This window comes from Xiphias gladius, chromosome 16 (genome assembly GCF_016859285.1).
Source record: "Xiphias gladius isolate SHS-SW01 ecotype Sanya breed wild chromosome 16, ASM1685928v1, whole genome shotgun sequence".
In the NCBI taxonomy this organism is placed as follows: Eukaryota; Metazoa; Chordata; class Actinopteri; order Istiophoriformes; family Xiphiidae; genus Xiphias; species Xiphias gladius.
Window position 1 is genome coordinate 9,586,921 of NC_053415.1, and position 15,964 is coordinate 9,602,884.

At 40.5% G+C, this 15,964-nt stretch overlaps 1 protein-coding gene across 1 annotated transcript in view; it reads left to right on the plus strand.

Moving 5' to 3' along the window:
* The window catches only part of asic4a (acid-sensing (proton-gated) ion channel family member 4a), an 81,311-nt gene that overhangs the window by 59,342 nt on the left and 6,005 nt on the right, over window positions 1-15,964 (plus strand). Inside the window, exons 2-6 of the mRNA XM_040148696.1 lie at window positions 4,617-4,761; window positions 5,151-5,278; window positions 5,404-5,557; window positions 14,284-14,437; window positions 15,715-15,806. Of these exons, the coding sequence (XP_040004630.1) occupies window positions 4,617-4,761; window positions 5,151-5,278; window positions 5,404-5,557; window positions 14,284-14,437; window positions 15,715-15,806 (673 nt within the window). The remainder of the gene's footprint in view (window positions 1-4,616; window positions 4,762-5,150; window positions 5,279-5,403; window positions 5,558-14,283; window positions 14,438-15,714; window positions 15,807-15,964) is intronic.

A 15,964-nucleotide genomic window follows, 5' to 3' on the forward strand; every position in this document is an offset into this window, starting at 1 on the left:
TTCAACTGCCAATCAGTGCTCTGGCATATTCTAACACCTTCCATAAATGAATTCAAATCCTCCTTTCTCATACTCGGAAAGCTACTCGATGACACGCAGCCTGTCTGGAAATGGATTCCGCCAGGAGAAGCACTGAAGTGATTCCTGCAGGTTATTTAAAGAGAAAAGTGCCTTGTGACTGTCAGATCTTAGCCATAAAGAGGGTGTTTAAGGGTTTACCCCAGCAGGGTTTATGAATTACATGGTAAGATTTGGGTCTGTTAATGCATTTAGCATGGAGAGACAGAGAATGAAGCAATGCACTTTGGAAGAGAAAAATACTTGAATGAATTGACATTTAACACGGTTATGTTATAATTGGTGAGAGACAGTGTATGCACATTACATGAAGTCAACCGTCTTTCCATGTAGATGAGGGCCTCATCTTAATGCATTTATACTTTCACTGTAAAGTCTAGTCAAGTTGAGCAAGCTTTATTTATGTAGCTCGAAATCACGGATTTGTCTTTGAGGGCTTTACAGTTTGAACATAGGACACCCTCTATCCTTTGACCCTTGATGTGAATAAGGAAAAATTCCACAAAAAAAAACCTTTTGGTATAAAAACCTTTAGAAGAAAACCAGCATCCCTCCTCCAGGACGGATAGACATCCAATAGATGTTATATACAGTACACAAAGTAGACAGAAGTAGCAGTAGCGGTGCCGTATTAACAAGGACAGGGGCAGCAGGCTAAAATAGTGAGTCCCATTCTTTCCTCCATCTTTGCGTTACGGTGCAGTGTATGTACATACACATACACTGCATACAGCAGACTGCACATGGAAGCTTCATTATATTTTCCCAAGAGACCCAGAAACCAACCATTACTCTTATTCTGAAATATTGTCCTTCTCTCAGCTGCATCAATAATCATCAATAATCAAGGTGTTAGAACTACATTTTGACACGGGGCACCTCTAAAAGACAAGGGATGCAGAGGAGGTAGAAATGCTAGACTTACCTCAAACTGGCATGAACAGATTTTCTGGACATTTGTTCCTCTGTGTTCAACAGCTAGTCACCAACTGTATCCAGTATCATGCACTGGGTATTTTGGAGGGTTTTTTCACTGGTAACAGCTGCTTGCTGAGGCCAAGAACAATGCTGTGAGATCCGTGAGCTTGAACAAAATGGTATGGTTGCGGGCCATAAAAGCAAAATAATACGCTTTTTTCATAAAAAACACTTTGACATGTCATAGTACAAAAGGCACAGTTGTAAATAATTAAACGATTGCTTTGGTTTCAGGGCAACTGCAACTGTGACTAAGTGACTCCTATCACACAAGAGTAGTCATGTGATCCATTGTTGATATAAAGATAGGGATTATAGCTGGTTTAAGGACCTGCTTGTTTTCAGTTTGCATTGTGTTCTATTGGTGCATACATTATTACCAAACAAATTAACATTTAATCAAGATAATTGCTACATAGTGTACCCAGCGCATTTGGAGCCCCTGAGGTTTTGGGGCCCCGCAGCAGTTTCTTTGCCAGGTTGGAAATTCAGCCTTGAGTAGTAAACTTACAATAAAGAGAAAAACAATAATAATATGTAATAAATACAATTTGCACATAAAAGAACAGCATAATATCAGAACATACTGTATAATATTATGTTCTGATATTCTATGTATAATATTAAGTAAATATTAAGTGTAATAAATTAGAGGGTTTCAGCTTTGTGAAAGTGTTTGTGCACAGATCTAATTGACAGAATAATGCAGAACTGGAGAATATGTTTGGATGTCATTTCCAATACCAACTAAAAGTCTGTCACACAGAATGGTATCGTTGCAGAGCTCCATATGACAACAAAGTGAACAATGCTGCATTAAGTGCCATAATAATTAGCTCTTGTATACAGCTTGAGACACTTGGGAGGAGTACAATACCTCTTTTCATTTGGTTTGTAACTGCCATGCTGCTGCTCTGTTTCAGCTTGTCAACAGCAGTGCCAAGTCCCCACTTGTGAATTGCCCAAGTCAGTTCCTTCGCTAAATTTGGTGCACGATGTAACAAGAGAAAAATGCTCCATTGGTCATATTGAAGATGCAGAAAGTGAGGTGTGTGTGTGTGTGTGTGTGTGTGTGTGTGTGTGTGTGTGTGTGTGTGTGTGTGTGTGTGTGTGTGTGTGTGTGTTGTTTTCGGTTTTTTTGGGGGGGGCCGGGGCAGAAGCTTAAAAAAAACAGTGGAAGCTCTGCCAACAACGTTTTCCTGGGTGAGATGATGGGAAAATGTCCCTTTGTCTGGGGACATTATTTGTGAACACACCAACGTCCTCCAGAGCCCAAGTTTTGGAGCGGAACCCGTGCTCTTGGTCTGGGTGTTCTGAGCATTTCTAAAGTGAAATCCTCTTCCGCCTCTGTTGCCTGCTTCATCAGATAAAGTCTGCCTGCCGAGCTTAAGTGTGTCAATGAACGGGGAAGGGAGGATCAATGATAAGTGCAGCTTACCTTCTCAACTGCTCCACACCAGCCAAATAGAGATTAAACTATTTCAACCTAATAGCACATGTCAGTCAAAAGTCACACTTGAATACTTGTATCCCCCTCTCCTCTCTCCCCCGCCCCCACCTCTGCCACCTCCCATTTTCTAATCACAATCACTGGAAAGATGCTGCAATTTAAAAAAAAAAAAAAAGGCAAAGTGGCGATCAGAAGTAACCATGAAGACCCCTTTGTACCATATCAGAGCTTGAGCTGAGATCTGTAATTGTGTCAGCCATTTCTCTGAATCCTCAAGTAAGACTCACTTTGAAGGTTACCATTTGTGATGCATTCAAAAACACATACGTAGACACACACTCAGTATAAACATGCATGCACACACTCCCAGATCAAAGGCCCCAAGGTCTATTATTCCATAAAATACAGCTGTCTGTCTAAACAGCAGCTTTTGTAAACAGTGCTCATTTCTTGCTCTAATCACTGTTGTGGACATTGCAAAATTGCCCACTGTTCCAGGGAATTACTTGACTAAACCCCACAACCGTGGCTTTGATTTGTTGTTCAACAATCTCAGATGTGAATACACCCTGTGGTCTGTAAATGAGAGCTTGTGTTGTTACACCAGTGTCCCTTATTTAGACATCACAGTGCTCATTAGGTGGATCAAGCTGGTATCAAAGTCAGAACACAGACTTCAATGTTTTGGCGAATGCTGCGACCGTCACTGTGTCGCTTTAATGTCTGCAGTCAATTCAGCTCAATTGTCATTTCACCGTTATTTTTCCAGCGCCTTGTCTGTTGACCTCTCCTGCCATGTGATTCCCTCGGCTTTAGTACCTTCATCACTGTCCCCTTTTATTTGATGTTTGGAAAACTGAATCCAATAGGTTACTTCTTTTTTTCACACTACGGTTGTTCAAGGGATCAGAATGTGCAGCAGGGCTCACAACTGTGATGCAGTTTGGCAAAGACAAAACTAACCCTTGTACCTTGGGCTGTTGTGTAAACTTCCCTAAATCCAATGAAAAGCAGAGCAGAGCTGCTAACGTAGCCTTAATTCTTTATCTGTAACCCCACAAACTAATGTGGTTAAGTAATGATACACTATAGTCCTTGGCAGTAGCATTACAGTAACAGTCACTGTAGGTACTAAGCTAGTCAGCTTGAAATGCGTCTGACTGCAACTTTCGTTAAGAAGGTCAATTTAATCCGTTCCTTACACTGTAGCTCTTGTTGTTTTTCTTTTTGGAAAGGCTAAAAAAAAAAGAATACACTACCCGCAACTCTCTATAAATGCAGAGTAGCAGTCTTGCCAGACCCCGACTGCACCTGCCATGCCTGGTTACAGTTGCTAAGCTATGACTGGACCCTCACTGCGGTCACCAGTGGAGGGGTTTAGCTAGCACTCTATGAAATGGTTTAAAATAGGCGGTTTGTGTGTTTTTCACAACATACTAGTGATGGAATCAAACCTTAATCAGGATTAGAAACATTAACAAATCAGAATGAGGTTTTTTTTCCATTAGTCTGTGTATAAGAAGACTTTTCAGTTAATTTGGGAGTTCTGGCAAGTTCCCATCCTGCGTTTAGTCTGGTTGTGGGACTCCAGTTGGATCCCAGATTGTGCCTATAAAACTCAGAGGAGAGAACAGATAAATGGATATTTTCTGTAGTGCAGCAGTTTAGAGGAGAGACATAAACAAAGGGATGATGTGTCCCCCACAGAGACAGCTCCTCTGATAGGTGGTGATGTGATAGCTCATTTAAAGGAGCCTCTCTAGTCTTTTGTTTTCTTTTCAAAGAAGATTAAAGAATCTCCTATGCCATTTGATATTTCAGTGGGATGGTACTACCATTGAGCAGCATTGTACCGAGTTTGTTCGGTGGACGCTGGGAATTCATTCAAATACAGCTTATCAAAGTCCATGCGGGACTGAGCTAGCAGACTGCATCCAGAGGTTTGTGGGTAATTTTCAGCAACTTGCAGAGACTCTTCTTCTTTATTTATGTTTTGTTCCATATCTCTGCCGTCAATTCAATGCACGGCTAGTACAAGCTTGTCACATGCAGCATGTGGACTTTGTCATGTTTATGGTGATGTTCATGATATGAATCTATTCTCTTCCAGGTTTACACCAGATATGGGAAATGCTACACTTTTAATGGCAACAAGACCACATCCAGGAAAACCAAGCAGGGTGGAATGGGAAATGGGCTGGAGATCATGCTGGATATACAGCAAGATGAGTATCTGCCGATCTGGAGAGAGACAAGTAAGCCTCAAAACTATTTGTCCATTGTAATCCTATCTTATTCTACAGCATGAGATACCTCTGCTGGGGTTTAAATAAAAAATAACCTGCATCCATTTCGCTGGGTCACGTACTGTAAATAATGCAGTTTTTGATTGCATTCCTGCAACTTGAAAAATGTGATTTGTAAAATGAAATTCTGAACATAATATACCACTTCAGATTTGTGGTTGCATTGTTGTTGTCACATAATATTAATCCCTACTGTCTCATTTTTTAATCATGACTGGAATATGGTATGCAGTTAGTGTCAAACTGAGTCCAAGTTGTCAGGTGAGGCAGCAATCTGAAATTTCCTTGTACCTTCCCTTTGCAACTCTCTGTGCTCGTGTTCTGTTTCATCCTTGAAGATGAGACGTCCCTGGAGGCCGGCATCCGAGTTCAGATCCACAGTCAAGACGAGCCTCCCTACATCCACCAGCTGGGCTTCGGTGTCTCTCCGGGCTTCCAGACCTTTGTTTCATGTCAGGAGCAGAGGGTAGGTGTTCTTCATCACAGTACACCAGCCCTGCTTCCCCTCCCCCTCCACCAGATACTGTTCTCCCTGAAACTGCTGGCCCCTGGTGGTGGAGACTGGGGTCTAATAAATCTCTGTGTGCTTAGCTGACCTACCTGCCCCAGCCCTGGGGGAACTGCCGCTCCACCAGTAAAGAGAAGTTCCCTGGATACGACACGTACAGCATCAGTGCGTGTCGCCTGCTCTGCGAGACCAACGAGGTCCTGCGAGTTTGCAACTGCAGGATGGTGCATATGCCTGGTAAGATCAGCCCCTACCTTATATTTACATAGAGCCCCCCCCAAAAAAATTTAATTTGTGCGCATGAATCACAACTGCGCTCAAGTTAGAAATTCATGTCAAGTTACTATAACATCAGGTAGTTAAAACAGAGGAACAGTGAAGCACAGTAACTAAATGTCTATGAGGTAGGAACTTAAAAACTGATGAACACAGATCCTTTTCATGTTTTGTGGCAACTTCAAGGTTATGAAATAGGATATTCACAGTAACAAGTAGTACTGTACTAGTATTTTCAAGTACGGTATTTCCCACTGTTTTGGTCAAGCGTAATTGACAAAGCAGTCAGCCAGGCCAGTATTTGCATCATATTAGCTGACCCACTGAGCAAAACAAGCGATAATTTTTGGCCCACTTGTAAAATTCCAGCACAGGTATAATCTGGGCTGCCACATGCCTGACCTTGATGCTTGATATCTGGAGTGGGATGCTCGGCAGTGCTGCCAGTTCTCTGGCCAGTAACACGTCCGGTTAAAGCCTCAATCAGTTTTGGATCCTGTGGCTAGTCGATCTCAACTGTTTTGGAATTGCTCTGTTGTGCTCCTCTGGCCTTATTTAATTTTTTTTATCATTGATTGATATTATTGGTCTGTTTGTTTTCATGTTTAGCTTCTACTGGTTGATGGTTTGCAAACATCACTGAGGACTGTTGCATCCTTACATGATAATAGATTACCTGGAACACACATCTAATTTAAAGTTAGTCTTTATTTAACCTGATTTTCATGTGGCATAAAACAAATCGTAATCCGTTGAAGTTTCATGAATCAGGTTTCAATTTCATCTTTGAGAGAATGAAAAAAAGAAAGAGTTTAGCGTAAGCAATTACTGATAGTATCTGACATCAAAAAAATCTAACTGCATGCGTGGAGTGGATCACAATCTCACTTAAATACAGACTGACAAACCCCAATTATATCAGAGATAAATATATAGTTGAGTTACGGTGAGTGAGCAGCGGCATGGACGTGTGATATTATGTGCGCTATAGAATGCCAACAATCAAGCAGAGAAAAATAGAGGACTTGGAAGACATGACACAAATTTATGTGTGTCAGGTAGATAATCTTTCTATGAGGACACTTGTCACTGTAATTCCATCATTAACTCGGTTTCTCCGTTCAGCTTGTGGACATGCTGTTAGAGGTGAGTCCGACAAACATAAAGCAAGACGTTTGGGCTTACTCAGTGTGTGCGTCATCATGGCCAGAGTACATGAAGTCAAAGAGTTGAATCACTAGATGCATCTGTTTGACTGACGTGTCTAACAGGTCGGCATGCTTGGAGCGGTAGCATTTGAAGTTAAGGCAGCAAACCTACAATGTATGCATGAATCATTTCTATTCCATATTTACCCGGTGCACCCTACATTTGTAGCTCTATTTAGCACAGCTCAATTCATGTATTTATATATATAAATATATATATGAGGATTTATATGAATAAAGACGACAGTATGAGATATTTGATTTGAAGAACAAACAAGTTTTAATATGAATTTAACCCTGCACTGCAGTGAGCGAACTAATGCATTATTGAGTTTGGACAAAGAAAATCTCTTTGCCAGGCTATAATATATAAATAATGTGGTTCTCAGGTTACACATTTACATATCAGTCTCACATTTCATACTTCCATTTGCAGGCTGTATTGGCCGGAGCAAATTGGTGATCTGATCTGTAGAGGGAAAACACAGCTAATCATTTGATCTTGACAGGCTCTGAGGTGGGCAGGTTTCTAATCAGTTTGTATGCTCCACAGGGTGACAGTGCCTACCTCACTACAAGATTGTGATTGTGTTACCGTGACCTAGTGAGCTCATTGGCCATTAACTCCTATATCAATGGATGGAAACCTTTTACTGCTTATACTGCAAACCCTGCTAGCCCGGGTATCAGATCCAAAGCTATAAAAAGTCCTCTGTCTCACCAATCAGCTGTCTGGAGAAATTGCACCTCTTTCAGAAATATTCTTTATTGCAACAATATTTCAAATGAATGAGACGAGTGGGAAACTTTAGAATTAATACTTAGTAAGGACTGTTCCCAGAGCAGAGATATGTAGAGGGCAGCAGAACTACTTTGCCTTCTGTTATGATGTATTACATCAGATACGATATTTATTATATCAGAAACAATAAATGTGGAAGCTTTTCCAGGCCATTTGCCTGTTGCGGCTTTGGAAGACGGCTTCAGTCACGTAGCTGGTAGCTTGCATTAGTTCACTGCACTTATCAATAGTGAACAAAATTTACTGTTGTGTATTAAATGCACCAAAAATCATTCCACTGGTTCAAGAAAGCGCTTGGTTCCAAAGCTCGCCAAGGGAGCATGGGGCCAACTTGTGAATTGAAAATCTTTTTACAGCCTCGATGTGACAACCCAGTGTTGTGTCAATGAAAAGTAAGAGACCTGTGCCTTACACTATTTACAGTGTCTGTTTTTTTTCTCCAGCAGTCCTCTGTAGCCACAGCAGCAGTGTTAGATGGCTGTTACAGATTTGTGTTGGTCAGATTTATTCAGTATAAATTTGCTTTTGAGGAAACAGCACACATGTATGCAGTCCATTTCTCTATTGTAGTCACTTACATAATCCAGCAACTGTATATAGTCTTCTTGACATGCCAGCAAATTGTCGTCAGCATGTGTTTACATAATCCCACAATTGTTTACAGTCTGTTGCCTCGAGTTTTTCAGACTTTTATTGTCTTTTTATAGTTTCGCCGTTTGTTTGTGTTTCAGTCACAGTATCATATTGTTGTTTACGTTGTTGTTATTACCTCCATCCAGTAGATTATGTTTTCGGCGCCATATGTGAATGTTGGCTAGCCAGTTATCACAAGAATGACCTCTCAAATTTCTAAAATTACTTTTCAACTTGGGCCAAGGAAGAAGTGACTAGATTTGGGGGTGGGTTGCACCACTATGTGGCCATTAATAAAGCTTTTTATGTTTTCGCACATAACTCCTGCACTGTGAGGCGTAGAAGCAAAACTGTGTTTTCTTGGATTCTTTGGTACAAGATTAATATTTTAGTGTTCCAGCCTATTTCTATATTTGGATGACCACCCAAAAAAAACCACTATTAAGTTGTTCTTGCTCTTGATATGTAGACAGCATACACACTGTGCAGCCTTTGCCTCCACACTCAAAATATTTAAATATAAAATACAAAAGGAATATTAATGACTTTTTTAATCAATCAATAATGTTTAATGAGGAATCATTTGGTGTCAAATGTATAACCACAAAATCATATAGAAAAACAGAATAAGTCTAACTCTGGTCAGAAGCGTCTAAATGTGTGCAGACTCACTTCTCATGTCATTGGACATTATTTCACTGTGTATGAATTAACATTTCTTAGTGACTGGGAAGGAGTCTTCCACTAAACATTAACCCCAGGAACATTTCACAAACAACAAAACACACCTCTGCCAGTTAATTGTGCTGCTGATGAATACCTTGCATTAATGGCCCGAGCAATATGTTTGTTGGCGAGGAAGTGACTCATTGATTGGTTTTTAAAGACTTTCTAAATATGCCTCACGGGTGGAGCCGCCATGCTCCATTTCTCAGTGCAATCAAGGACAGACGTCCAAAATGGTCCAGGCTCTATGGATGGAAGTCATCCTCTGTGTGCCTGCCTTCATTTGGAGATGAACGATAAGCTGTGGAGTGTTGTTCACAGCCACGGTTCCTCATTGCAGCAGACACAGGTCACTGATCATTTTGTTTCTGATTGATCAGACTCATTTTCTGTTTTTCTCTCCAGGAACTGCAGATATCTGCCCACCCAGTAAAATCAACTGTGTTGACAAAGCACTCGGTAAGAAACAATCTTCCTTCCTTTCTTTTCTCATTACAATAGATTCCCCCAAAGGGAAATGGAAACACAATCAGTAAATATGATAAGGATTTTTTTTTCTGTAATACAAATACCTGGTGGTAGACTGGATATTTTGAAATGACTTTTCCTCATTGTGATTTAGTCACTTTAGAGCTTGATGGCTGTGCTGCCACCATTGTTGAACTGTTAATATTTAACCAGCACCATTCCCGCATATCTGCTACCCCCACCCCCTCTCAGCCTTGACTCCAACCTCATTCTCCTCCACCAGACATTGTGACTGAACAAAGGTGCCTTGGTTTTCAAAGGCATTACAGTTGCAGTAAAAAAAGCCATTTTTTATGGTCATGGCATACATATAAGTACAATTATCATCTCTCAGCCAAGCCAAATAAGCCAGAAATTTAATTATGTCTCTCTTCACTGAATTCAAACCCAATTTAAAATATGGCTGAATGAAATCTTAGATATATCTTACAAGAATGGGTCATATCCATGTGGGTCGTATTACTGAATCAAATAGTGTTAATAAATTCTACTCCCATGAAAGGTAATAAATTAAAATGTGATTTATATATTTATATTGTAAAGGTGTTTTGCTCTGACATCAGACAAAGAATATATGCCACTGTGCCCCTGCATACAAACAACCTAATTGTTAGAGTTATAAAATACATAAATCATCGAATTATAATTACTGCTTTCATTGTTCCCTCTGCCCATTTTGGTTTGGACTGAATGCATTTATAATTCGAAAAGAGAGAGTGGGAAAAGCTATTTACTCTCCTGTGTACTTAGTGTTACTTTAGAGTTATGATAATGAATTTGTGTTTCTTATTGTGTGAGCAGTTCATGCCTGCATGTTAATTGGGTGTAAGCCCAGGCAGGATTTTCCCTACCATTATAAGACTTAAGGCCAAATATTACTTCTGCCCTGAATTGACCCTGTAGGCACCCTACACCTTAGCCTACAGCGTAGCATGATGTGCACCTCCCTAGAAATTTAACTGAATGTTGTAGAGATGCAGACCACAACAACCGTGATTGGCTCGTTTGGTAGCATGTCCTGTCCCCTACTCTCAGTGGCTCAGCTCTATGGTCATACACACCATCTCCTCCGACATCTTCAAGGTCAACCAACCAACTCTGACATGATCCGCCATTGTTTGAAGTATACACACACAGTCGTGTAGAAGCCCCCACACCAACTGGCATTTTGGTGGTGTAATTGCAGAGCAACGCAGACACACCAGCGCACAAGTATAAATGTTCACAACAGCGTAGGCCACTTGTGTAGGCTACGGTGTAGGCTCTGTGTCAATCCTATGCAGAAATATAAACCAGGCTTTAGGCACAGCACTTAAGCATTTTTGCACAGCCCTACACCAAATGAACAGGACAATTAGCTGAAAGTCCTCTGTGGCTCTGGAGAGACAAAATACTGTATTGGCCTAAATGTATGACAATATTTCTTTTCTGAAACTTAGGTTTAAAAAAGAGGGGGTAGTCTTATACTTCAGGAGTAGACAATTAAGTGTTCAGACATTACAACAGATTCTCTTTTTGAATGGAGAGAGCACCTGTGTAACCATGGTCTTTTAAAGAGTGTTGCATTATGGGTTATTTGTACCTTTATTATGTTACTAGGCTACAAAGTGTTTCTGAGTCCTTATATAGTGAGTCTTTCAGCGAGAATCAGCCTTAAAAGTGTTTGGTTCGTCCAGTTTAACCTGCAGGAGTTTCTGAAGGCTGGTGTGACATCTTCTGCTGCCACAGAGGAAATTAATTCATGACAAGTGAAAACGACTTCTTAGCGTCTCCCGACATCTTTACTGCAGATTTGAACAAGGGAGAAAATCTGTCAAACAGCGAACAATTACATCTGTCACAGAGGATGAGCTCAAAAAGACTGAGGTCTGAGAAATGTTAACTGTCAGAAAAAATAATTATGCGAGAGGAAGGAGAGAGAGAGAGAGGAATCCACACACTATAGTAACTCAGTCAGCTGACTAGTGGCCACTGAGAAAATGAGCTGTGTTCTGGTAAGCAGCCAAACACTGTCACATTGTCAGTTATGGGAGGATGACAAAATTGCAGTTCAAATCCCTTCACTATAAGTCTTGTTTTAACAATGTTATTTTTTACGGCGCAGAGTGCAATCACTCAGAAAAATATGAAGGATTACTGTAGGGCATAAAGCTCACTTCATCAGTGAGCAGATTTGTTTTGGTTTTCTTCTTGTTAATGTCTGAAATACTGCGAAAAACAATCTGTGTTGTGTTTTTATAAATATTTAATTGATAATGGTCCAAAATGATGTGTATTTTCACAATTTACCCCCACCCCAGGGAAAACCCTGGCAGTGACTATTTGCAGAGCCCTCAGTGGCACTTGCTGCACCTCATCATTTATGAATGCTGTAGCTGAATTACTGTAAACAACATTGCTATAGTTGTTGTCTATTAACTTATAGGGTTAGTCTTAAAGTCTATAAATCCTGACATTAACCGAGGTTTCATTGCACATTTTGTCCATGAAATTATTTTGTAAACTGTTTATTCCTGATTTAAATGCTATAATTAATTTGTTACATCATAATTATCAATACAACTGGGAGAAACACTTAACTACTAGTAATTTTCTTACCCTGGAAGTGATAGAATTTAATGATGCTGAGCTCTGGCACAAAATATTGCCTGTCTGCTTCTTCTCACTGAAAATACATATTTTAGCCTTCAAAAACCCATACTACAAAAGCCACACAGATGAATGAACCCACTGTACACCACCTGCCCAGCACCAAACAGCACACAGACAAAGTTAGTGACTAGCTGCTGATCAGAGTGGAGCCTTTAGCAACGGTAGATATTTTTCTCAAAAGGTAGTAGAGACCAAAACAGATCTCAGAGAAGGTGAATATTGGACTTATATTTGCCAGGTGGTCAGAGACACGACTCCAAATTAATGCTGATGCTGCTCCATATCTTCTGGATGTGTAAATGGAAGACCGCTTGGTAACAAGTTTGCCATTACAACGTCATAAGGAATGCAGGGGTTAAAGTGGGATTTGGTAGTCGGGTGTATTGGGGGGGTATGTAGCACGCTCTCATGCGCACCCAGGCACACAGAAAGGGCCGGTAAGACCTTATGGATTTTTTGACGGTCCACCAGCCCACCGATGCAGCAGCCCATCGGGATTTCTCCCGGTATGCCAGACGGTTATATTCATTTTCATTATTAATTATGAAACATTGCTCAAAGCAGCAGGTGGCACTAAGCGACACTTCAATAATGCCACAGCAGCTCCTCTCATAAAAAAACAGACAGTTTAATGAGCCAAGGCTTCAGCCGATACTGCCACTACTGTAAATGCTGTGTGTAATCGTTCTGCTTACTTGGTGCATAAATTGAGAACTGCTCATAGTAATCTTGCTGACATCAGAGAATTGATTTGGATTATCCAGATATTGGGTTTGCAGACTTGCTTTAAAAGTCTTGAGATCTTTGATACAGTTCAGGAAACGTCCTGAGGACAGCCCCTATACCCAGCATGATCTGACCGGATCCACTTGAAGTGTGTATGGAACAGCTCACCAATGTGTAGAAAAATGCACAGACGGTCAAGTTAAGTCCTTTTAAATCCTAATCAGTCAAGGATAAATTTATCTGTCAGATATTATGCAACCATCTCATTTCAATCTATTTATAGCTACAGCTAACGGCTTCAGGTAAAGTAAAAGGTCGTCGACTCAACTGATTTTAAATATGCAGGAATTGATTGTTTGGACTATTGGGTGCAGCAGGTATCAGGATGTAAATGCAACACTTACATATTTTGACCTTCCAAAGCTGACACGTTGAGGAGAAAAGAGCAAATTCCTTTTGCTTATAATTAAACAACAATGTTGGAGCTTTAAATTCAGTTAAATCGTAATGAATTATTGCTGTTTAACATGAATTTCCTGTAACTATGTTGACTACTGATTCTTATAGTATCCGATTATCTGATCATGTTACTGAATGCAGTTTATTGATTAAACTGATGTGTGGATGCACTTTGGATAAAACGGCATCTGGATATTTAAGTGTGTCATAGCTGATTTGATTTGATTTGACTGAAAAGAAAGAAAGACAGACAGACCACTTGCTCCCACAGACGACGCTTGTAAGCTCCGGTTCCAGATCACACCTGAGCCCCTCCCGTTAGAGGACACGGCACAGGTACTCTGGAAAAACCGAGCCACCGCACTGACGTGCGAAGGCCGAACCGTGCATCGAACAAGACTTGAGCCCCCAGGCCACTACACGAGCATGAAGCTCAGCGGCGCCACCTGGTGCTAAGGCCTCCACCGACAGCCATGTGTCGGTGGGGTGATGGTCTTGGCTGCCGCCCCTGACAGTCCAAATCCTGGCGTCCATCTGACCACCAGAGCTTTCCACACCTTCTCTGTGGGAGTTTGGAAGTTAGACTGATGGCAGCCATGGGTCCTTTTTACAATCTCGCGGCTACAAAGTTCATTACATCGTGACGATTTAATTGGTAGAGCCTTTGCCTGACAATCCATCAATGATGTTTAAACGACGTCATCTAAATAAATATGTAAATATATGTTTACAGCTTGTTCTGCTGCCCCCAAATGGCCAAAAAACACTCCTATTCCTATAGAACACACTCCCTATTCTTCACACCTGTTTCTTTGCTGCAGGTGGAGGTTGTTTTTGCCTCTAGATTCTGTGTGGTGTCAAGTATGTTTCTCCAGTAGAGCGGTTGCCAACACATCAGCACGGAAACTGACCGAGTCAATATCTGTTAAACCACTGTTTCACTTGTGTTGCAGCACAGCTACAGAAGAACAGTGGGGATACCTGTCCATGCGAGACGCCCTGTAATCTCACCCGCTACGGTAAAGAGCTCTCCATGGTCAAAATCCCCAGCAAGGGCTCGGCTCGCTATCTCTCCAGGAAATACGACAAGTCAGAGGACTACATCAGGTATGACAAGGAACCTTCAGCAAGAATAAACTGACTAATGAGGATTGATGAGGTGCTCATAAAAAGGACCATAAACCATGACCTCCAATCAGTGATCAAAAACAGACAACCATAAATATGAACCAAAATCTAATGTATTTTCATACAAGCATTAATTAATATTTTGTCTGGTAATGGGAATCTGATTGTCAGGCACCAGCATATACTGCATGCATAATTTCTCATTTATTCTTAAAATGGTAAATATTTTGTACTGTGTAATAAGATTCTGAGATTTATTAGAGAGACTGTCTGACAGTCCATTGACCACAAAATAAAACACCTTGACAACTAATTTTAACTCCATCAAATTTCCTGTGATTTTGGTGACCCTATGACAGATTTTTAGTACAACCATTATGCCAGAATTTACCCCTGAAAGACACTGACTGCATAACAGACTGACTTCAAAACTAATGTCCATTTTTCATTAAATTGGGATCATAAACATCCAACACAAGGCTATTTATGATCTCCACTGGATGAATCATAATGTTTTAGCCGACCTTGTGACCTTTTCTAGTGCCACTGTCAAAGAAAAATTTCTACATTAAATAATAAAAACCAGATCTAATAAATAGATTAATGCAAAAATGATCCCCAGAGGATGAACTGTTTTAATTTTGTATACTCCTGTAAACCAAAATGTCAACGTTGCTGACACAATATCTCATAATCTAATCTAATCTAGTCCATCATATTGTCAGGTGTAATGAACATTGGAACTTCTACCACTAGCAGGGCCTTAACTTTTAATCCTGTAATATTACATACATTATAAATATATAAATACATTTTGATTATAATGAATTCAGTGCACTAACAATGTGCTTATAGTCTCATTCCTGTCAGTGCCTAATCATCGGGATGTGGTATAACGTAAACACGCCTAAACCAAAGAGCTCATGATGCCTCACAACGCTTAATATTGCCAGACTTTCCAAATCCTGGAGAGATCAGAGACATGGTAGTGACGGAGCATGCTGTCAGTGCTTGTTCTGCTCATCTCAGTCAAACCCTGAACCCAGCTCATTATCTCACGGTCGTTGGTTAGATCTTTGTATAGCGCTGTAGGCCTGATAATCCCATTATGACAATTTACAGTGAGCGTAAAGATGACTTGCTATGGCATTTCTTTTTTTTTTTCCAAAACTTCTTACATTTGTAGCAAATTAGAAAAACATCACAAGTGTGATTCACTTTGTTTTCTATGCCATTTACTCCACTTGTTTTTGCAGAGACAACTTCCTGGTCTTAGATATCTTCTTTGAAGCTCTGAACTATGAAACAATTGAGCAAAAGAAAGCCTACGATGTTGCAGGTTTATTAGGTAAGATTTCTGTCACATTTTTCTCTATTTTCTGAACATCCGATAGACTTGCTGGTGCAGAGGGAAGGGTGTTGTTATAGTAGCAGCACTCACTCTTCATTGTCATTAACAGCAAACAGAGCCGCTTTGGCACTGTGTCCATTGTGATTTTCCTTAAC